Source organism: Pongo abelii, chromosome 9 (assembly GCF_028885655.2).
Source record: "Pongo abelii isolate AG06213 chromosome 9, NHGRI_mPonAbe1-v2.0_pri, whole genome shotgun sequence".
In the NCBI taxonomy this organism is placed as follows: domain Eukaryota; kingdom Metazoa; phylum Chordata; class Mammalia; order Primates; family Hominidae; genus Pongo; species Pongo abelii.
In genome coordinates, this window is record NC_071994.2 from 6556893 (window position 1) to 6579444 (window position 22552).

General features: G+C 54.3%; 1 protein-coding gene across 3 annotated transcripts in view; it reads right to left on the reverse strand.

The window, feature by feature from the left end:
* LRP5 (LDL receptor related protein 5) overlaps positions 1–22552 on the reverse strand; it is a 142954-nt gene that overhangs the window by 88665 nt on the left and 31737 nt on the right. For all 3 annotated transcript variants that reach the window (XM_024255552.3, XM_063728052.1, XM_063728053.1), the window contains exons 2-5: positions 18703–19099; positions 9423–9620; positions 2871–3067; positions 1192–1323 (exon numbers count right to left, since the gene is read on the reverse strand). In XM_024255552.3, coding sequence (XP_024111320.1) covers positions 1192–1323; positions 2871–3067; positions 9423–9620; positions 18703–19099 — 924 coding nt within the window. The remainder of the gene's footprint in view (positions 1–1191; positions 1324–2870; positions 3068–9422; positions 9621–18702; positions 19100–22552) is intronic.

Consider the following 22552-nt stretch of genomic DNA (forward strand, 5'->3'; position numbering starts at 1 on the left):
AGCAAATGGATGGATGAACGAATGAATGAGCAAGCAGATGAATGAATGGGGTGCTGTCCAGAGCTGTGAGGACTAGGCCGCCCAAGTCCCCATTTCTCAAATTCTCCTTCTCCCCACTTGGGAAACAAGATGCTTGGTCGGGGAGACTCTCCAACCATCCCCTGCAGTAGGCGGCACAGCAGACAGACCCTTTGATGAAACGACCATGTCTTCATTAAAGATCCTCTGCTCTCAGGAAGAGAAAGACAAATACAAACCTGGAAAGTCCTCACCAAATGCAGGACCCCTGCCAGGGAGCAGAGAAAAGACCCATACGCCACGGGCACCGCGACCACACACATACCCCGGCCACTGCAAATACAGACCCTAGCCGGCGAGAGCAGGGGGACCAGGAAACTGTTCCTAGAGTCAGGACCCCCATGTGCTCAGACAGCAGTGACAGCAAGGAGACTTCTCCATCCACTGGATGCCAGGAGAGTCCTTCTAGGGGGCCCCACACCGAGACTCTGCCCCTTAGGACTGTTCCTGAGTGTGGAAGCCAGCCCACTTGGAAGCCCCCTGCCCTCCCAAGTGGGACACTGGCACAGGAAGCAGGCCCTGTCCCCCACCACCTTCTGCAAGCTGGGCCCCATCACGCTAGAAACGAGGAGGACTGGTCCCAGGGATGGCGCTTTCCTGACACCTCTCGTTACCTCCTCGCTTGCCAGGCCCCAGGGTCAGCCCCAGAGGCCAGACCGGCTACCCCAGGACCAGGAGCATCCCCGAAACTGAGCTGCATCCTGAACGTCTGTGATTTCCCAAAGGGCCCACCCCGAACCGACACCTGGAAAGATCCTCAGCCGGTGCCCCAGAGAAGAAGAGCCATGCCTCATTGCAACACAGTCCCAGGAAGCACCAAGTGCCTGAGGACCAAGGTGGAGAGTAAAAAAGTGGGAAAATATCTGGGGCAAAAAAAAAAAAAAAAAAAAAACAAAAGCAAAACAGGATTGACCTCCTGGGCTCAAGCAATCCTCCCAACTCAGCTTCCCGAGTAGCTGGGACCACAGACTTGAATCACCACATCTGCCAAGTGGATCATTTCAAACGGGTTTGCCGAGGTTCCTTCTGGGGCACCCCCGCTGGCCGCAGCCCATTCCCACCAGGCCCCGCCCCGCCCGTCCCATCCCATCCCGTCCCGTCCCACCGCCTCACCTGCCTTACACGTCCTGCCGTTGTCCTGCAGCTGCACACCCGTGGGGCAGGCGCACGTGTAGAAAGGCTCCCTTGGGGATAGCAGGCACAGGTGGGAGCAGCCGCCATTGTCCTCCTCACAGCGAGTGGGGACTGGGAAAACCAGGACAGAGTGAGAGAAGGTTCCAGAAGAGGACCGTCACTTGTTTCTGAATGAGTCACATCCTGCCTCCTCGTCCCCTGTGACAGCCCCCAGTGTGTCCCTCTGCCCAAACGTCAGCCTCAAGTGGCATCAGGGACCTCCCCGCGGGCACCATTCCACCTGCCTCATTGCTGGCCCCCTCCACATCGGGCCCTCAGCCTGGCCAGATGACCTGCAATTTCCGCAAAACCAGCCGTGACCTTCTTGGCCACCCTCACACCCAGACGTGACCTGCCTTGGAGTGGCATCCTCCCCACTTGCTCCTTCCCACCAAGCTCCTATGACTAGAAAACCCTCCCCAGCTCCTCGGGGTCCCCAAAGGGCACCCCTCTGCAAAGACTGCCCCCCACGCTCCAATGGCCGGGGTCAGGACCTGCCTGCGTGGTAGTGATGGGAACCCCAGAGACAATGGGCTCCTGAGCAAAAGGCTTGTCTTGTCTTTGTGCTATGTGTGGACCCAGCAGCTTCCACAGGAACATTGTCCCTCTTGCTGGGATGGCCAAGCTTGTCACTCTCCCAAGCCCTTCTATGACCAACAGCAATTGAACGGAACTCAATAAATGCTTCCAGCACCTCATTTGAACCAGGAGAAAGCTGGGGCGTAGCAGCCCCAAAATACAGATATAACTGGAACAACAACCTCACCAAAATGAACCTCTCCCTCCCTCATGCTGCCCCAAGTGTAGATGGGTTTTGTGATCATGACTTTCTCACCAGGAAACAGCTCCGGAGAGCCCCAACCTCCTGTGTCCTGCTCTGGGAACAGCTGCCACCTCTAGGACCCACCTTTCAATTCAAAGTCCAAACCTTCCATAATGGCTTGGCCAGAAATCTCCATCCCTGGTCCCTGTGGGGGTGGGCCACTGTCCCCAGAGCCACAGCCCCGCTGTCACAGAAGCTGGTGCATTTCCCCATCAGGGACCTCTGTCACAACCCTGCGTGGCCCCCAGGCTGAGAACTGCTGATTCTGAGCAGGTTATTCATTGATAAATATGCAACTTGCAGGGCCAAGCATGGTGGCTCATACCTGTGACCCCAGCACTTTGTCAGGTCAAGGTGTGAGGATCACTGGAGCCCAGGAGTTTGAGACAAGCCTGGGCAACGTGGCAAAATCTCTCGTCTCTATTAAAAATACACACACACACACACACATATATATATGTATATATAAACAACCATATATATATATATATACACACACACACACACACACACAAACAACTTCTTCTGGGCCTTGAAAATGAGGTAACCTTCCTTGGGAATCCCCTTGCCACTGCTGAGCCTGAAACAGCCCCCACGAGCTCTGCAGAGGGGCCCTCTGCAGGCTGGTGCCCCCCAGCCAGCCACACACTCTGCACACACCTCCCTCCATTGCAGCAGGCACCCCTTTAGAGAGGGGGCCCCCCAGAGCATGGGCTTCTGCAGGGAGGGGTCACCTGCCCCCCACCCCACCCACGCCCGCGCACCCCCACGCCCCCGCGCCCCAGTCGGCACTCACAGAAAGGCTGCCGCTCCTGGCTCAGCACCTGGATGTCCATGGGTGAGTAGAGGGCGCTCAGGATCTCCTTCCTCTTCCCCCCAGTGCGCTTGTTGCAGGCATGGATGGAGCGGGTCTGCCAGTCTGTCCAGTACAGAGTGTCCCCGGACAGCGTCAGGGCAAAGGGGTGCGTCAGGCTGCCCTCCACCACCTTCTGCCTGCGGTCAGGGAAGCGGGGTGGGGAAGCCATCAGGAGGGTCCCCCGACAGTCATTGCTGCTGACCCAATTACTTTCCTTTTTTTTTTTTGAGACGGAGTCTCGGTCTGTCGCCCAGGCTGGAGTGCAGTGATGCAATCTCAGTCCACTGCAACCTCCACCTCCCAGGTTCAAGCAATCCTCCTGCCTCAGCTCCCGAGTAGCTGGGATTACTGATGCCCACCACCACGCCCAGCTGATTTGTGTATTTTTAGTAGAGACAGGGTTTCACCATGTTGGCAAGGCTGGTCTCCAACTCCTGACCTCAGGTGATCCACCCACCTCAGCGTCTCAAAGCGCTGGGATTACAGGCGTGTGCCACCACGCCAGGCCTCCCATTTACTTTCAACCAGACAAATGAGGCCAAGTCAAGAGCCCCAGGAGCTGACGCCCTCGTACGTTTCTCCCGGTGTGCACAGGGCACCTCCCAAACCCAGTCTGTGATGGTGACACAGGGGGTTCCCCAGGTCAAGTGGCAAAGTCTCCCCCAGGGAACAAAGGAGGAAGCCACGCCTGGTGAAAAGGACACCTCTCCTGCTCAATGCTTTAACCTCTGAATACAAATCAGGCCACGTGCACTCGCTCCTTCTTACAATCCTCATAATTTATACTTTCAGAGTAAATGAAACTTGGCATCAACCCGAGAAACAGCTATTCTTTTCTAGGTGCTTACAGTGCCCAGCAAATGAGGACTCGGGTGTAATGAGATTATGGACACTGGGAACAGGATCGTAATGTGACGCGGTCAGTAATGTGCGGTTTTATTTGCTTAGTGACTCTCACCCCATGACAGGCTCCCTGAGGGTGAGCCTGGGGGCAGAGGGTCCCCGCCACGTCCCCAGCCCTCAGCACGGCTGCCAGGAGAGGGTGACACTCATGAAGTGGCACAGGGAAGATGGGAGCTGTGGGCTCTGCAGATCCACCGCCTCTTCTGTTCATTTTTGTTGATGCTGTTTTTAACAAAATTATTGAAGTAAAATTCACAGGACATATATTTACTTTTTTTTTTTTTGAGATAGGGTCTCACTCTGTCATCTAGGTTGGAGTGCAGTGGTGTGATCTCAGCTCACTGCAACCTCTGCCTCCCAGGTTCAAGCGATTCTCCCACCTCAGCCTCCAGAGTAGCTGGGACCACAGGCATGCACCACCACGCCCAGCTAATTTTTGGGGGGTATTTTTTTGGTAAAGACAGGGTTTCGCCATGTTGCCCAAGGCTGGTCTTGAACTCCTGAGCTCAGGCGATCCACCCACCTTGGCCTCTCAAAGTGCTGGGGTTACAGGCATGAGCCACCACACCCAGCCTAAATTTACCACTTTAAAGTGAATAATTAGTGTTACTTAACGCATTCGCAAGGCGGTGCAGCCTCCACTTCTGTCTAGTTCCAAAGCACTTCCATTGCCCCACAGGCAAACCCCACACCTGTCAGCAGTCACTCCCCAGTCCCCGCTCCCAGCCCCGGCAAACACTTTTGATGGACTTAACTACACACATTCTAAACATCTCATATAAACGGAATCACAATATGCAGCCTTTGATGTCTGTCTTCTTCGACTCAGCACTATGTTTTTGAGGTTCATCCAGGCTGTAGCATGTCAGAGCTTCATCCCGTTTTAGGGGTGAACCACATTCCAGTGTACAGACAGAACCCAATCGGTGCATCCATTCACCCGCTGAGGGACCTTTGTGTCATTTCCACCTTCGGCTGTTGTGCACAGTGCTGCTACGGACATTCCTGTCTGTTCACATTTTGCGTGAAGACCTGTTTTCGATTCTTAGACTATACAGCTAGGAGCGGAATTGCTGGGTCATACGTAAATCAATGTTTACGTTCTAAGGAATCACCAAACTGTTTTCCACAATGTCGCCTTTTTTGTTTGTTTTCTGAGACAGGGTCTTGCTCTGTCGCCCAGACTGGAGTGCAGTGGCATGATCATGGCTCACTGCAGCCTCGATCTCCTAAGCTCAATCGATCCTCCTGCCTCAGCCTCCTGAGTAGCTGGGAATAGCCAGGTATGTACCAGAATAGCCAGCTAATTTTTTAATTTTTCTTTTTTCTTTTTTTTTTTTTGAGACAGTCTCACTCTGTCAACCAGGCTGGAGTGCAGTGGTGTGACCTTGGCTCACTGTAAGCTCCGCCTCCCGGGTTCACGCCATTCTCCTGCCTCAGCCTCCCGAGTGGCTGGGACTATAGGCGCCAGCCACCATGCCCAGCTAATTGTTTTGTATTTTTAGTAGAGACAGGGTTTCACCATGTTACCCAGGATGGTCTCGATCTCCTAACTTCGTGATCCGCCTGCCTTGGCCTCCCAAAGTGCTGGGATTACAGGCGTGAGCCACCGCGCCCGGCCTTAATTTTAATTTTTAATTTTAATTTTTTTTTTTTGAGACGGAGTTTTGCTCTTCTCACCCAGGCTAGAGTGCAATGGCAAGACCTCAGCTCACTGCAACCTTTGTCTCCTGGGTTCAAGCAGTTCTCCTGCCTCAGCCTCCCAAGTAGCTGGGATTACAGGTGCCTGCCACCATGCCCAGCTAATTTTTGTATTTTTAGTAGAGATGGGGTTTCACCATGTTGGCCAGGCTTGTCTCAAACTCCTGACCTCAGGTGATCCACCCGCCTCGGCCTCTCACAGCGTTGGAATTACAGGCGTGAGCCACCGCACCCAGCCCAATTTTTATTTTTAGTAGACAGGGTCTTGCTTTGTTGCCAGGTTGGTCTCCAACTCCTGGGCTCAAATGATCCTCTCACCTCAGCCTTCCAAAGCACTGGGATTATAGGTGTGAGCCATTATGCCTGGCCATGTCACCATTTTTCTTTTTCTTTTTTTTTTTTTTTGAGATGGAGTCTCACTCTGTCACCCAGGCTGGAGTGCAGTGGTGCGATCTTGGCTCGCTGCAAGCTCCACCCCTTGGGTTCACGCCATTCTCCTGCCTCAGCCTCCTGAGTAGACGGGACTACAGGCGCCCGCCACCACGCCCAGCTAATTTTTCTATTTTTTTTTTTTAGTAGAGACGGGGTGTCACCGTTGTTAGCCAGGATGGTCTCAATCTCCTGACCTCATGATCCACCCGCCTCGGCCTCCCAAAGTGCTGGGATTACAGGCGTGAGCCACCGCGCCCGGCCTTTTTTTTTTTTTTTTTTTTTGAGACAGAGTCTCACTCTGTCGCCCAGGCTGGAGTGCAGTGGTGGGATCTCGGCTCACTGCAAACTCCGCCTCCCGGGTTCACACCATTCTCCTGCCTCAGCCTCCCGAGTAGCTGGGACTACAGGCGCCCACAACCACACCTGGCTAATTTTTTGTATTTTTAGTAGAGACGAGGTTTCACCATGTTAGCCAGGATGGTCTTGATCTCCTGACCTCGTGATCCGCCCGCCTCGGCCTCCCAAAGTGCTGGGATTACAGGCGCGAGCCACCGTGCCCAGCCCATGTGGCCATTTTTCAGTGAGAGAAGCCAGAGGCCCATCACTCCCGGTTGCTCCCTGGGCCATGCTCTGCCTCAGCCAGAAGCACTGAGGGAAGGTCAGCCTCGGCCCTTGCCCCAGCCACAGTCACAGATAAAGGGGCCTGCACAGGTCTGTGTGGCTCCAGAGCTCATCCCCCCACACACGATGCTTCCATGTGAATAGCCCCAGGTGCCTCATGAAGAGCGATGGCCGCTGCAGAGGCAGAAGAATCCCGCGGGGAGGCAGGTGGGAGAGAGGCTGAGAACAGACAAGACCCTGGGGCTACAGACCCTACCTTTCAACCCTGGCTGGGACCAGCTGTGTGGCTTTGGGCAAATTCACATGCCTCTCTGTGCACAGGGGATCATAATAGCAAACGCAGGCTAGGCACAGTGGTTCACACCTGTAATCCCAGTGCTTTGAGAGGCCGAGGTGGACACATGGCTTAAGCTCAGGAATTTGAGACCAGCCTGGGCAACATGGTGAAACCCCGTCTCTACAAAAAAATACCAAAAAAATTAGCCAGGCGTGGTGGTACGTGCCTGTGGTCTCAGCTACTTGGGAGGCTGAGGTGGGAGGAACACTTGAGCCCAAGAAGTCAAGGCTGTGGCCAGGTGCGGTGGCTCACGCCTGTAATCCCAGCACTTTTGAGAGGCTCAGGCGGGCAGATCACTTGTGATCAGGAGTTCGAGACCAGCCTGGCCAACATGGTGAAACCCCGTCCCTACTAAAAAAAAAATAATTTGCCAGGCATGGTGGCGGGCACCTGTAATCCCAGCTACTTGGGAGGCTGAGCCAGGAGAATCGCTGGAACCTGGGAGGTGGAGGTTGCAGTGAGCCGAGATGGTGCCACTGCACTCCAGCCTAGGGGACAGAGCAAGACTCCATCACAAAAAAAAAAAAACCCAACAACAACAACAAAAACAAACAAACAAAAAAAGAGGTCAAGGCTGCAGTGAACCATGATCATCCCAACGTACTCCAGCCTGGATGACAAAGCAAGACCCTGCCTCAAAACAATAAAAATATAAATAAAAATAAAACATAATAGCAAACGTTTCATAGAGTTGGTGTGAGCATTAAATGAACTGATAAAGGTCCCTGGAAAACAGTAAGAGCTATGGAAGGGTTCGCTGCCGCCACCGCCACCACCATTAGCATGTTTCAACCTCCATCACCCTCACTGTCCCCTGTCACCATCCTTTGACCAGGGCACTCCCAGCTGCAGCCTTTCTATCCTCTCATCCACCCTTCATAACTGTAAGATCACTCAGCTCCCAAGAACCACAGTCTACAGGGTAACCACATTTCCAAATCTCAAACCAGACCCGCTGGTCTGCACTTGCAGGGACAACAGGATATTTTCAAACCAGCCCAAAAGAGATGTGTGGCTCAGCATAAGAGGAACAGGAGAAACTGAGGCCTCTTGCCCTGAGAATGAGCTTGGAAGTGGATGTCCCGGCCTCACTCAAACCTTCAGATGACTGAGGCCCCAGCCAGGAGCTCGAGTGTACCCTCAGGTCACACCCTGCGCCAGAACCACCCAGCTAATCCACTCCTCATTGCTGACCCCCTCCCTGTAAAAAACCTGTTTGCTGTTTCAGGCTGTTAAGTTGTGGGCTGTTTTGTTACACAGCAATGGATAACTAACACACGAGGCCTGGCAAGTGTGGAGCAAAGCTGCCCATGCCCTCAAGTCTGTTCATGTGGGTGTTGGCCTGTGTTTGCAGAAATCCAGCCACTGAGTCCTCCCATGCAGTCACTACTGCCCTCTGCACAGACACCTGCCACATCCCTGCCTGGGCCAGGAGCTCCACTAGTGCAGGAATGGGGTCTGCCGTCCCAGGAGGATCCCTGACACCTGGCACAGGGCTAGCAGCAGGCAGTACTTGGTTAGTGAATAAACTGCCCTTCACCTGTACACAGAGGGGATGTTTCTCTAAGGGGTAATTAAGTATAGAGCTGTGAAGCTACACTGACCAGAAGGCTCTAAAAGCAATTACCCAACAAGGGGAAAACCCTTCCTACTCATTCTTGGCCCATGTGATTAAGCACCGACCGACCGTGTGGAAGGCCCCCTGGTGAGACTGGGGAATGCAGCAATAACTGAGACAGCTTCCGGCTGCTGCCCTCAGGATGCCTGAGCTGGGGTAGGGCCAGGGTGGGGGTGGTGCGTGTGACAGGGTTACTGTTCACAACCCTGCTGGGCCACAAGCCCTCCCCAACAATTCCAAAATCCAAGACACTCTGAAGATGGACAGTTTTTGTTGCTCATCTGGTGATAAAACCTCATTTGGTACGTGGGCCAGGCGCAGTGGCTCACGCCTGTAATCCCAGCACTCTGGGAGCTGAGGGGGAGGGTCCCTTGAGCTTAGGAGTTTGAGACCAGCCTGAGCAACATGTGAGACCCCATCTCTACCAAAAATACAAAAATTAGCCAGGTGTGGTGGCGCACTCCCATAGTCCCAGCTACTCGGGAGGCTGAGGCGGGAGGATCGCTTGAGCCTGAGAGGTGGAGGCTGCAGTGAGCTGAGACTATGCCATTGCACTCCAGCCTGGGTGAAAGAGTGAGTGAGACTGTCTCAAAAAAAACAAAGTTAAAAAAAAACAAAAAACTGTGCATGGGTGTGGGCTACAGATAGTTTTTTCTGCCCTACTTAGAATGAACATGCCACATTTGCTATAGAAATATTCAAGGGCTGGTGACAAATGCCACCCAGACCCTGACGCTGTTCCAAACTCTGAGAAGTCCTGCATTCCTCAGGGCCCCAGAGTTTCAGAGAAGAGTCTGTAGGCCTGAGTTAAGAAGGAATGCCTTCAAAAGCCCTGGGGACAAAGGGGAAGGGGGTGCCCCAGGACTGCATGGGTACCTACCGGAACGAGCCGTCCAGGTTGGCACGGTGGATGAAGCTGAGCTTGGCGTCGGCCCAGTAGAGCTTCTGCTCCTCCAGGTCGATGGTCAGTCCATTGGGCCAGTAAATGTCCGAGTCCACAATGATCTTCCGGGTGCTGCCGTCCATCCCTGCCCGCTCAATCCGGGGCGTCTCACCCCAGTCTGTCCAGTACATGTACCTGTGACAGGGGCAGGGCAAGAGAAGAAGCAGCTAACATAGATCTGTTTTTTGTTTTTGTCTACACAGATGCAGACACGAAACAATAGACAGTGAATTTGCTCTAAAATCGCACCCATCAGAAATAACCAACAGGTATGGTTTCAGGTATTCCTGCCTTAAGCTGGGCAATCAAAATATACTATTTCCAACTTGTTCTCAGTTAACAGTAAATTCTGGGCACCTTCCCTTCTCGCGAATAGAAAGATTCCTTGTTCTTTTGATGACTGCCTAGTGTACTGTGCTGTAAGTTTTTTAAAGAATTTCAGGTTATTTCTGATTTTTTTGCTACCATGAAAATGCTATAAATGAACCTCTAAAAGGCAATTCAAAACACTCAGGATGGAATATTATTTAGCGCTAAAAAGAAATGAGCTATCAGCCGGGCCCAGTGGCTCACACCTGTAATCCCAGCACTTTGGGAGGCCAAGGCGGGTGGATCACGAGGTCGGGAGATCAAGACCATCCTGGCTAACACAGTGAAACCCCATCTCTACTAAAAATACAAAACATTAGCCAGGCGTGGTAGTGAGCACCCGTAGTCCCAGCTACTTAAGGAGGCTGAGGCAGGAGAATCATTTGAACCCGGGAGGTTGCAGTGAGCAGAAATCTCACCATTGCACTCCATCCTGGGCAACAGAGCGAGACTCTATCTCAAAAAGAAAAGAAAAGAAATGATCTATCAAGCCATGAAAAGACGTGGAGGAAACGTAAATGCATATTAGTAGGTGAAAGAGCCAATCTGTATGAGTCCAACTCTATGACACTCTGGAAAAAGCAAACACACAGAGACGGTAAAGCATCGGTGGTTGCCAGGAGTTGGAGAGGAGAGGGATGAATGAGTGGAGCACAGAAAATCAGGGCAGTGGAACTATCCTGTATGACATGGAATGGTGGGTGCATGTCCTTATTCATCTGTCTAAACCAAGAATGTACAAATCAAGGGCGAACCCTCGTGTAAACGTGGATTTTGGGTGATGGTGCGTCAGCCGGCTTTCATCAGTTGTAACAAATGTACCACCCTGCATAGGATGCTGACAGTTGGGGTGGCTGTGTGGGTGTGAGGACAGGGATGTATAGGAACTCAGTACCTGTTGCTCATCAATTTTGCTGTGAACCTACAACTGTTTGAAAAAATTAAGTCTATTTAAAAACAACAAAACATGGCCAGGCACGGTGGCTCACACCTGTAATTCCAGTACTTTGGGAGGCTGAGGTGGGTGGGTCACTTGAGCCACCCTGGGCAACATGGCAAAATCCCATCTCTACAAAAAATAAAAATTAAAAAAAAGTTAGCTGGGCATGGTGACACACTCTTGTCGTCCCAGCTGCTCGGGAGGCTGACGTGGGAGGATCCCTTCAGCCCTGGGAGGTCGAGGCTGCAGTGAGCTGTGACTGCACCACTGCACTCCAGCCTGGATGACAGAGACCCTGCCTAAAAAAAAAAAAAAAAAAAGGAAAGAAAAGGCCGGGCGCAGTGGCTCATGCCTGTAATCCCAGCACCTTGGGAGGCTGAGATGGGCGGATCACGAGGTCAGGAGATGGAGACCATCCTGGCTAACACGGTGAAACTCCGTCTCTACTAAAAGTACAAAAAAAAAATTAGCCGGGCATGGTGGCAGGCACCTGTAGTCACAGCTACTCGGGAGGCTGAGGCAGGAGAATGGCGTGAACCCGGGAGGCGGAGCTTGCAGTGAGCCGAGATCACGCCACTGTACTCTCAGCCTGGGAGACAGCGAGACTCTGTCTCAAAAAAAGAATAAAACCCATGGCTGGGATAGACCCTGAACCTGCAGCTGCACTGTTCCTGGGTAGGTCTGTGGGCGACATGGCTTTGTTTCTCCATGTTCCCAAGAGACAAGCATCACCCATCCATGAGAAACAAGCACATCCTCAGGGCGCCCTTACTTGATCTCTGGCCAATGAACCAAGACAAAGTGAGCAGACACCAGGTCTGGGATGGCAGGTCCCACCCCCGCCAGTGCCCAGTGTGCCCTGTTTGGAGGTGACCACAGGGTGTGTGCCCAGAGGCTGGGCGTGGCTCTCAGCAGAGACCAGAGGGGAACCACACCAGCTTGGAGGACTCAGTTCCCATCCCAGCCAGCTGGGATGAGCCACAGGACACATGGGCTGGCAGACCTATTGTGTTTTGTCCACCCTTCACAGCAGAGAAAGGGGACAGTGCCCAGAATGTCCTCTGAGGAGCCTCCTCCCACGCTTGGTCCATGTAAAATGGTGCTGACTCCCTCGCTCCCTTCTTCCTGGGGTGGGCGGCAAACCCCATTCCCCTTGGCTTTAGCAAGTGATTTAGAAACAGGCAGCTTGCCCAAGCAGGGCACGAGAGTGATCCCAGGACACAGGGAGAACAAGCCCCGCTTTGCCCTCTGGGGGGGGTCTCCATTCAGCAGAAGAGGCAAATGACAGATGCACAGCCGCCTCCTCCCCCACCATGGTGCTCTGCAGCCTCAGGAGCCTCAGGTGCACCAAGGGCCACCCCATCCAGGGGGCCATGCTTCCCTGAGCAGTGTCATTCCCGAGCGAGTACCATCTCCACCTTCCAGAGGGGCTGTGACAAGATCAACAGGAATGAGGGCATAGGAGCCTTGAACCAAACGTGCCCTCTTCCCTGCAAAGGCTGACCGCGCCCAGCTGCTATCACCAAGCCCCTGCTCCTCCGGCCCCGTAGGGACAGGATAAGAAGGGCGTCACATGGAACAGCTCTCCAAACAGTCCCTCTCAAGCTGCTGTCTCCTGTGCATCTAGTGAGAACCCAACCAACACAGGGAAGGTGGGAATTGCTATTCCCACTAGATGAGAAAACTAGATGAGAAAACTGAGGCCCTGAAAGGCTGGCCTGTCCCAGGTTACAGGCGCTGAGCGGCAGCTCTGGGAACACACTTGGTGTCTGCTGAGGGCCCGAGCCCGGCCATCATATGACTCACCCTTCGCCAGCAAAGCCCGGGTGTGGGTGAACTTTTCCTGGCAGCCTGGGACTCCAAGGTGCTGGCAGCCAGCCCAGGGAAGGCTCCCGTGTGCCTGCAGCAGACGCCTTGCTTTACCTGCACGTCCCCACCCCTAAGAGCCTGGACAGAGCCCAGACCCCCCGCCACCTCCTAAGAAGGTATCAGGGGCATCAGTCTGGAGTTGGGGGGGATCCACACAGGCCTTCCCCAAATGTTCCACCGTGGCCCATGGAAAAGGCTGGAAAACGTGCAGGAGCAGGAGACTCCGCATGGAGCATAATTCACATTCCTTCCCCGAGTTTCATAACAGAGGCCTGCTGGTTTCCTTAAATGGGGAATTTGCGAGCCAGTCGGTGATCAGAGACTGGTTGGCGTGGATGTGCTCTTGCAGAGTCTCAAACGCTACCACAAGCCCAGCCAAATTCCACGGAGGAAAATCGACTTCCGAAGAAAAGAGCTGCAGCATGGCCTTCGTGCAGAGCCAGCTGCGGTTGTGGTTGTGTGTTATTTTAGGGAAGGGCCATTTTGCATTTTAAAGAGGGGGTTGGGTTTCACCCTGGCTTTAATTTGAGACCCGGGGGCCACTGCAGCCCCTTGTCAGGCTGGTACAGGCCGGGGCCTCCTCCCATGCTAAGCCAGTGTCTTTCTGGCCCCAGATCCTCAGGGGCCAGAGGGTCATCCCCAGAGCCCGCTCTGCCACCCACATGGGTACCCTGGCCTGGGAGGGATGTGCCTTCCCTCAACCCTGCCTGGACGTCTGCAACAGGACCACCTGCATTGCTGAAACTGCAACCAAGTCGAGTCTCAGGAGGGGCCCCCCTGGCTGCAGGGCTCTTGATCTTTTTGGCCATGTGCACACTGAGGTGGACACTCAGACCCAGAGACCCCCTTCCTGATGATGGCCAGGGCAGGAGCCCCCTCCTCTGAGGAAGGACCCTGGTGGGGGACAGCACTGAAGGAGGGCACAGGAGATGACGGGGGCTCTAGCAGGGCCGGGAGGAAGGCCAAGATGCTCCTCGCAACCTTGTGCCTGTGGCCAGGACAGAGGACAAAACCCACCCCTCCACTGTCCCCACTCTCAGGACAGCAGTCCTGCCCCAGGACTCAGCGCCCAGACTTATGCCTGAGGACCACTATTCAAGTCAGTATTTGGCGAGCAGGGGTTGCTGCCCGCGGGCGCTGTGACAGGCTGGAATCCTCTCCCTCTCCCTCTCCAGAGACATGGAGCCTAAAGGGACAGAGTCAGCACCTCAGGGTAGGACCATGGCTGGCGTCATCAGCATCACTGGATCTGATGAGTGGGAGCTGGCATCTCACTGTTTTCACTCTCTCATTCAAATGACTGGAGCAAAGGGAAGGTGTGGGGAGAGGCCCAGGAATCAACACTAAGGTCAACTTTGCCTCAGGGGCAGGGGTGGGAGTGAACAGCCACAGGTGTGATCCTGGGGAGGGCTTCTGGGAGAGAATTCAGAGGCAAGCAGGTAAAGGAACCATTTCAAATAGTTAAGAAAAGCCAGAGCCAAACACGGACGGTTGGCTCCCAAAGATGATGCAGGCAAAGCCAGCTCAGATCTAAGCATGGGAAAGACTGCTCCCAACCAAGGGCCTCTCCCAGCCAAGCACCAAGTACCTCCCAACCAAATGCCAAGCACCTCCCAATCAAATACCTCCCAACCAAGCACCTAGCACCACGCAACTGGACACCAACTACTCCCAACCAAGCACCAAGCACCTCCCAACCAAGTGCCAAGCACCTCCCAACCCAGTACCAATTACCTCCCAACCAAGCGCCTAGCACCTCCCAACTGAGCATCATGCACCACCCAACAGATCATCTAGCACCTGCCAACTGATCACCTCTCAATCTAGCACCGAGCACCTCCCAACCAAGTGCCAAGCACTTCCCAATCAAATACCTCCCAATCAAGCACCTAGCACCTCTCAACTGGACACCAACAACTCCCAACCAAGCGCCAACCACCTCCTAACGAAGTACCAATCACCTTCCAACTGAGCATCTAGGACCTCCCCACTGAGCATCATGCACCTCCCAACAAAGCACCTAGCACCTCCCGACTGATCACCTCCCAACCTAGCACCGAGCACTTCCCAACCAACATAGCAAAAGCCATAAGGAAGTAAAAAGACAAAACCACGCAGGCATGGAGACTGGACTTCTGGTGGCAAGGAAAGGGTATTTTAATTGTAAAGACAGCTAACATTTGTCGGACTCACAAACTGTTCTTGGTGTTTTCCTCACGACATGCAGCATGGCCATGCCTCTGTACAGACAGGGATACTGAGGCACAGAGTGGCACCGTGCCAACCTTGTCTCATCTTTCTATCGAACCTACATGCAGAGTGCCAGCAAATCCAGCTGTCTTTCTCTTCAGAACAGATCCCGAATCTCGCCACTCCTTACCCCCAGAAGTGAGGTGTCCCCGCTGCTGCTTTCAGTCGCCAGGATCCCGGTAATAACTGTGGACAGGGCTCCTGCCCCCACGCCACCCACCCCACAGCTCACTCTCGCTCCAGCCACCAGGGGATGCCCTCCAGCACGAGTCAGACCTGGCACCTCCTCTGCTCGAGACCTGATGTGTCCTCTCCTCACACCTTGGGCCCTGTTCCCTTACATTCTGCTACAATCCCTCAAACAGGCCCCGCCCCAAACCAGCCCAGGGCCTTTGCACTGGCTGATCCTTCTGCCTGGACCACGCTGCCCCCAGACAGCCACACGGTTCTCAGCCTCATCTGCTTCCAGTCTCGGCTCAAAAGTCACCAAGAGGCCTTCCTAGCACCTGAGCTCCGACGGAAGCCCCTCGCCACAGCACCCAAGCACTGCTTTATCCCCCCCACGCACACGTCCCTTTCCAATACTATTCATTTACCATCTCCTCCCACTCACTGAAAGGGCCAGAGACTGGGCTATACCCGCTGCGTGGGGAGCAGGACCAGTGCGCAAGGGCTCACGAATGCGGGTGGATGCCTGTTTGGGAGGTGAGGGAGCTGCAGTGACCCACGCTGGGAGGGAACGCAAGGACAGGAGGAGCGCAGGTCCCGGTGAGACGATGGCTGCGGCAGCTGCTGGTGAGCAACTGCAGGCCGGCCCCGAGAGAGGGCTCCCAGCAGGCTGCTATCTTCGGCCTCTCCGACTGCTGCAGATGCCCCCCTAGCCAGAGAGACTGCTACACCAGCCGACCCTTCCAAAAAGAAGGTCAGTAACCCCACGGCCCTTGGAGTCACAGTGCAGGGGGAGAGGGCTGAGAAGGCAACAGTTCACCAGGCAGAACAGAGGCCGCCCCGGAGGTCAGCTGGCTCCCCGGCAGCTGCGGGCGGCCAGCCCACTTGGAGGGCAGCGAGGGCATACGAGGGTCTCCAGGGATGAGTGGTTGCCCAGCACAGCACCCCTGGGAAGCCGGGGGCACTTCTCAGGTAGTGGGGGCACGAGGCTGCTCTGGCCTGACCTCAGGGACTCAAAATACTTTGGCCATAAATTCCACTGCATCCCACCCCTGCTGGTACCCCATAGTTACACACAGACTGGTTCAGATGCAGACACTCTCGCGCACATACTCGCTCACATGGGCACATACACGTGCACACACAGTCACGCGCACACACTCACATGCACACGCATACAAATACCCACTCACACGCATGCATGCACACTCAGGGACACACACAGGCTCACACGTATGCACGCATGTACACGCTCACGCACATAGGCTCACATCCTCCCACTCCCACACTCGGTTGCTCAGACACACATGCCTGGCTCTCACACTAACCTGTTGGGCTCTGAAAGGCTCCAGCTCTTTCCGTGCTCATCAGAAGCCAGTCAATGGCTTCCTAAGTCACCGCACAGAGCAAAGAGGTGAACTTGGCCACATGGCACTCTGCTTCCCGAGCTCCCAAACACCAGCCTTGGTGAGGACAGACCCTCACCCTGCACCCACATTCCCACTACCCCGGGCAGGCCCAGAGGAGGGGCATCTGCAGGGTCTGGCAACCAGCCCCTCCCGCCTGGCTCCTGCAGCCGGCACCGTGGGAGTCAGCGGGAGGTCACTGCGAAGGGCAACAGCAAGTTGGTGGCCCCAGGACTAGAGCCTAGGGGTCTTCAGTCCTACTCCAGAGCTTGGACACTGTCCCACAGGGCACGGCCAAGGGAAGGGCTCCCAAAGCCCCGACTTCAGGGAGGAGGGCGGGCGGGGTCCTGCGGCAGGCCTGGACGCACGGCCACCCACTCCTGGGACTTTCTAACCTAGAAGATCTAGGTCAGGCTGGGTGCAGTGGCTCACGCCTGCAATCCCAACACTTTGGGAGGCCGAGGCGGGTGGATCACTTGAGGTTAGGAGTTTGAGACCAGCCTGGCCAACATGGCGAAACCCTGTGTCTACTAAAAATACAAAAACTAGCCAAGTGTGGTAGTGCACGCCTGTAATCACAGCTACTCAGGAGGCTGAGGCAGGAAGAATCCCTTGAACCCGGGAGGTGGCGGTTGCAGTGAGCTGAGATGGCACCATTGCGCAAAGAAGATTTAAGCCGGCCCCTCAGCCGGTGAGGTCCAGGCTGGGACTGCTGAGAGACTGTGTTGACACTGAATGAACTAACGGGCAAAGGGCTTCCAATTGAGCCCGGGGGTGGTGGGAAATGGCTCTTGTGTTCTAGTCAAGACCTCTGCCAGCCAGTTCTGACACTGACCCAGCACAGAACCTGACAGGTCAGCAAGGGCCAGGGCTCAGCACAGCCCAGGTAAGGGTGTGTGTACGGCCCCCAGAGTCACTTCCAGGCTGCAAGAGGAGGGACAAAGGAGGGACAAGGGGCGTCCAAGCAAACTGTTCCCTCTGCTCAGGAGTCTGGGGTGACCTGGCCTAGCTGGCCAGTGGAGCTGGGCCACCTCCCCTTAAACTCTCCACCCCGGACTTCGACTCCAAGGAGGTTCTTAGCTTCCCTGCCACCCACCCTCTCCCCACCTGGGATCACGGCCAGGCCCTGAGCCTTCAAGGGCCCAGGTGAACTCAGCCAGACTAGGAGCAGAGGAGGACACAGGACAGCTTCCAGAACGGACCCGAGAACCACTGCCAGCAGGTTCTGCTTCCAGACAAGGAGCTGCACTTTTTCAGCCAATGCAGTTAGAAAGCCAGGAGAAGGTGCAAATTCCCCTGCCTGAGAGTCCGCACTTCCCAGGCCGCCCACCATACACACAGCAAAGATGTGTTTAACCATTCAAACCCACGGCCAGGCACATCGGTTGCCTCAGACAGGCAAGTTTTAAAAAGGAACATAACTATGGGCCAGGCGCGGTGGCTCACGCCTGTAATCCCAGCACTTTGGGAGGCCAAGGCGGGTGGATCACCTTAGGTCAGGAGTTCAAGACCAGCCTAGCCACCATGGTGAAACCCCATCTGTACCAAAAATACAAAAATTAGCTGGGCGTGGTGGGGTGCCTGTAATCCCAGCAACTTGGGAGGCTGAGGCAGGAGAATCACTTGAACCCGGGAGGTGGAGGTTGCAGTGAGCCGAGATCGTGCCACCGCACTCCAGCCTGGGTAACAAGAGGGAGACTCCATCTCAATTAAAAAAAAAAAAGAAAGAAACGTAACTATGGAATCTCAAGGGGAAGTAATTCTCTCAACAATAACAAATCCTGAAAGCTGAGCTCTTTTTTTTTGAGACAGGGTCTCCTCACTTTGTCGCCCATGCTGGAGTGCAGTGGTGGGATCACAGTTTACTGCAGCCTCGATCTCCCAGGCTCAAATGATCCTCCTACCTCAGCCTCCCAAGGAGTTGGGATTACAGGTGCACACCACCATGCCTGATTAATTTTTGTATTTTTTTTTTGTAGAAATGGGGTCTCACCATGTTGCCCAGTCTGGTCTTGAATTCCTGGACTCAAGTGATCTGCCCGCCTTGGCCTCCCAGAGTGCTGGGATTACATGCATGAGCCAACACACCCCCCACGAATTCATTTTAAGAGTCACACCTTTTTTCTGAAAAAAAACTTGGGCTCACGTAAATTCGAGAGAGAAATGGTGACACTCCCCGCCCCCTGGACCCAGGTGGAGTCGCAGCAGGGTTTACCCGTGAGCAGGGTCCAAGGCGATGGCCCTCGGCTGGTCAAGATCCTGCCAGAAGAGCACCTTCCGGGATGTGCCATTGAGGTTGGCCACCTCGATGCGGTTGGTCTCTGAGTCCGTCCAGTACAGCTTCTTGCCGACCCAGTCGCAGGCGAGGCCATCGGGAGAGACCAGGCCGGAGATGACCACGTTCTGCACAGCGGCCCCCGTCTGGTTCAGGTAGGTCTGCTTGATGGCCTCCTCGCTCACGTCTGTCCAGTACACGGCTCCCTTGGAGAACTGGAAGTCCACTGCGGCCGCATCTTCCAGGCCACTGACCACGATGGTGGACTCCAGCTTGACTCCGCCGGCGTCCACCAGCCGTACGTCCCGGCGGTTGGCAAATAGCAGGAGCGGCGAGGCTGTGGGGCAGAAGCAAACCATGAGGGCCACTGGCTAAGCCAGCAGGACACACAGCCCTGGGATGGAGCACTATGCCCAGAGCACTCCTGACACTGCCCCGCCCATGCCCAAGACCTCCAGTTCCTTCCTTCCATCCGCAATGTGCTGTCAGGAGGTTGCCTGGGCAGCCCCGGCCCGCATCATTCAGAAGCTCCCGCAGTGCAGCAAACAGCCTTCTTCCCACATTCGGTGACAGCACCTGTTTGTTTACCAACTGCTACATCTGTTCCCCCAGGTATGGGCGACCCTTCCTGCCATGCCCAAAACCTCCCACATCATCCTCCAGAGGCTGCAGAGAAGCCACATCCCCTTTGTTGGCCTGATACAGGGGACGGGGACATGAAGGCACAGCCCTGGCCATGCTGCACGCTACAGACCCAGCCACAGGGCCACATTTTTTGAGGGGTTCAGAGCCCAGGCCAGACAGAGCCTCAAGATTCCCTTACAAGTCTTTCACCACTGTCCAAGCTCAGGCCCGTTTCCTTGGCCCATGGCCTCAGCTTCCCATCCACCCCTGTATTCCATATCTCTCCCACCCGGCTTCTAGACGTTCCTACATTTAAAGGGTCACTCTGGAATGCCACCCCTTGGCTCAGACACCTTTCACAGCTCCCTGTGCCAGTGCCGTGCAGAACAAGGTCAGACTCCCCAGCCTGGCCTCCAAGGCCTTGGCCTCTGGCCTCACCTACACTTCTCTCCACCACCCACCCCAAGCATTCCTGATCTGCCTGCGGCCAGGCTGGCTCCCTCACCTCCCTCTGCACCCCAGCCCTCAGCCCCTTCTGCCTGTGCAAGAGGCCTCATCTCGCAGACAACGGTCTCATTCCCACAACGGGCTGAACGAGAATCAGGAGAGGCCTTGAGACCATCACCCTACCGGACACCTCAGACGTCAGCCCAGGAGGGTCCAGCAACCCCCAACACAGACTCAGAAGGACTAAGAAGCCACATGAGGAGTGAACACAAGATGTGGACACGAGGAGGTTAAGGGCCTCCAGGGAGCTCCATCAGTCCATGTCTGCTGTCAGCAGGGCTAGGCTGGGCTGGCCACAAACACCCCCAAAAAATATCTGAAGCCTTGGCTCAAAACAGCTGACATTCCTCATGAAAACTGCAGACCCCTGGGTCCTCCTGCACAGACGGGGGAGCCCAGCCAACCCCACACTCCCACCTTCACCAAGAAAGAGAAAGCCAAAACAAACTCAACTCAGGCAATGACAATCACAGAACTGAATCCTGTAGTTAGTTCTGTTGGTTTCATTTCAGCAGGGGAAAGATTTGCAGCCTCTACGAGGGTACCTGGGAGCACAAAGGGCCAGAGCATGGCCCAGGAGACCCCAGGGCAGTGGGGTAGATGGTTCTGAGCACAGGCCCCCCTGCCAAGACAAGCACTGGCTCAAATCCTGGCCCCTCCCATTCCCAGGAGACATGCTCCACAGGATGGGAGGACACACAGAGGACCTGAGGCCAGGAAAATGACAGCGGAGCCTCCGCCGCCCCACCCGTGCTGTCATCATCTTAGGTCTACAGTTCTTCGTGGCAACGAGGGACACTGTGAAAGTCAAACAACAGGAAGGCATAGGCAACAAATAAAGACAAACGGGACTTCATGGGAAGCTAAAGATTTTGTGCATCAAAAGACACTATCGAGATAGTAAAAAGGCAACCCACAGAATGAGAGAAAATATTTCCAAATCATAGATCTACTAAGAGATTAATATCCATGAAATACAGAGAACTCCTAAAACTCAACAATGAGAAAACAACCAAGCCAACTCAAAAATGGGCAAACAACTTGAATAGACATTTCTCCAAAGATGACATATAAATGGCCAATAAACACATCAAAACAGGCTTAATATATCCCTAATCATCAGGGAAATGCAAATCAAAACTACAATAAGATACCACCTTGCACCAATTAGGACAGCTACTATCAAAAAAACAAAATGGCAAGCGTTGGTGACGATCTGGAGCAACTGGAACCCTCGTGCACTATTGGCAAAAATGTAAAATGGTGCAGCTACTATGGAAAACAGTACGGCAGTTCCCCAAAAACTTAAACATAGAATTACCATATGACCCAGCAATTTCGCTTGGGGTTATATACCCAAAAGAATTGAAAACAGGGACACGATCAGATATGCATACACCTAGGATCACGGCAGCATCCTTCCCAACAGCCAAAACAAGGAGGCAGCTGGGCGTGGTGGCTCATGCCTGTAATCCCAGCACTTTGGGAGACTGAGGCGTGTGGATCACCTGAGGTCAGGAGTTCGAGACCAGCCTGGCCAACATGGTGAAACCCCGTCTCTACTAAAAATACAAAAAGTAGCTGGGCGTAGTGACGGGCACCTGTAATCCCAGCTACTCACAAGTCTGAGGCAGGAGAATCACTTGAACCCTGGAGGCGGAGGTTGCAGTGAGCCAAGATCGAGCCACTGCATTCCAGCCTGGGCGACACAGCGAGACTCTGTCTCAAAAAAAACAAACAACAACAACAGCAGAACAAAAACAAAAAAACAAACATGGAAGCAACCCAAGCGTCCCTCTACTGAGGGATGATATAGCGGGGCAACGTCTGCTCCATCCACACAATGGAGTACTATTCAGTCTCAAAAAGGAAAAAGATTCTGGCCAGGCACGGTGGCTCACGCCTGTAATCGCAGCACGTGGGGAAGCTGAGGCGGGTGGATCAGTGAGGTCAGGAATTCAAGACCAGCCTGGTCAAGATGGTGAACCCTCATCTCTACAAAAAATACAAAAATTCGCAAGGCATGGTGGCACGCGCCTGTACTCCCAGCTACTAAGGAGGTTTAGGCAGGAGAATTGCTTGGACCCAGGAGGCAGATTTTGCAGTGAACCGAGATCGTGCCACTGAACTCCAGTCTAGGTGACAGAATGAGACTGTCTGGAAAAAAAATAAAGGAGATTCTGACACATGCTACAACATGGATGAAACTTAAGAATGTCATGCTAAGTGAAATAAGCCAGATACAAAAGGACAAATACTTCATGATTCAATTTATATGAGGTACTTATGGTAGGCAAATTCATTGAGACAGAAAGCAGAATGGTGGGACCAGGGACTGGGGGAGGGGGACTGGGGACCTGCTTAAGGGAGAAAGTTTCAGGTGGGAATTAAAGAGTTCTGGGCCAGGCGCGGTGGCTCACACCTGTCATCTCAGCACTTTGGGAGGCCAAGGTGGGCAGATCACTTAAGGCCAGGAGTTTGAGACCAGCCTGGCCAACATGGCGAAACCTTGCCTCTACTAAAAATACAAAAATTAGCTGGGCGTGGTGGCTCACGCCTGTAACCCCGGCTACTCGGGAGGCTGAGGCAGGAGAATCACTTGAACCCGAGAGGTGGAGGTTGCAGTGAGCTGAGGTCGCCCCATTGCACTCCAGCCTGG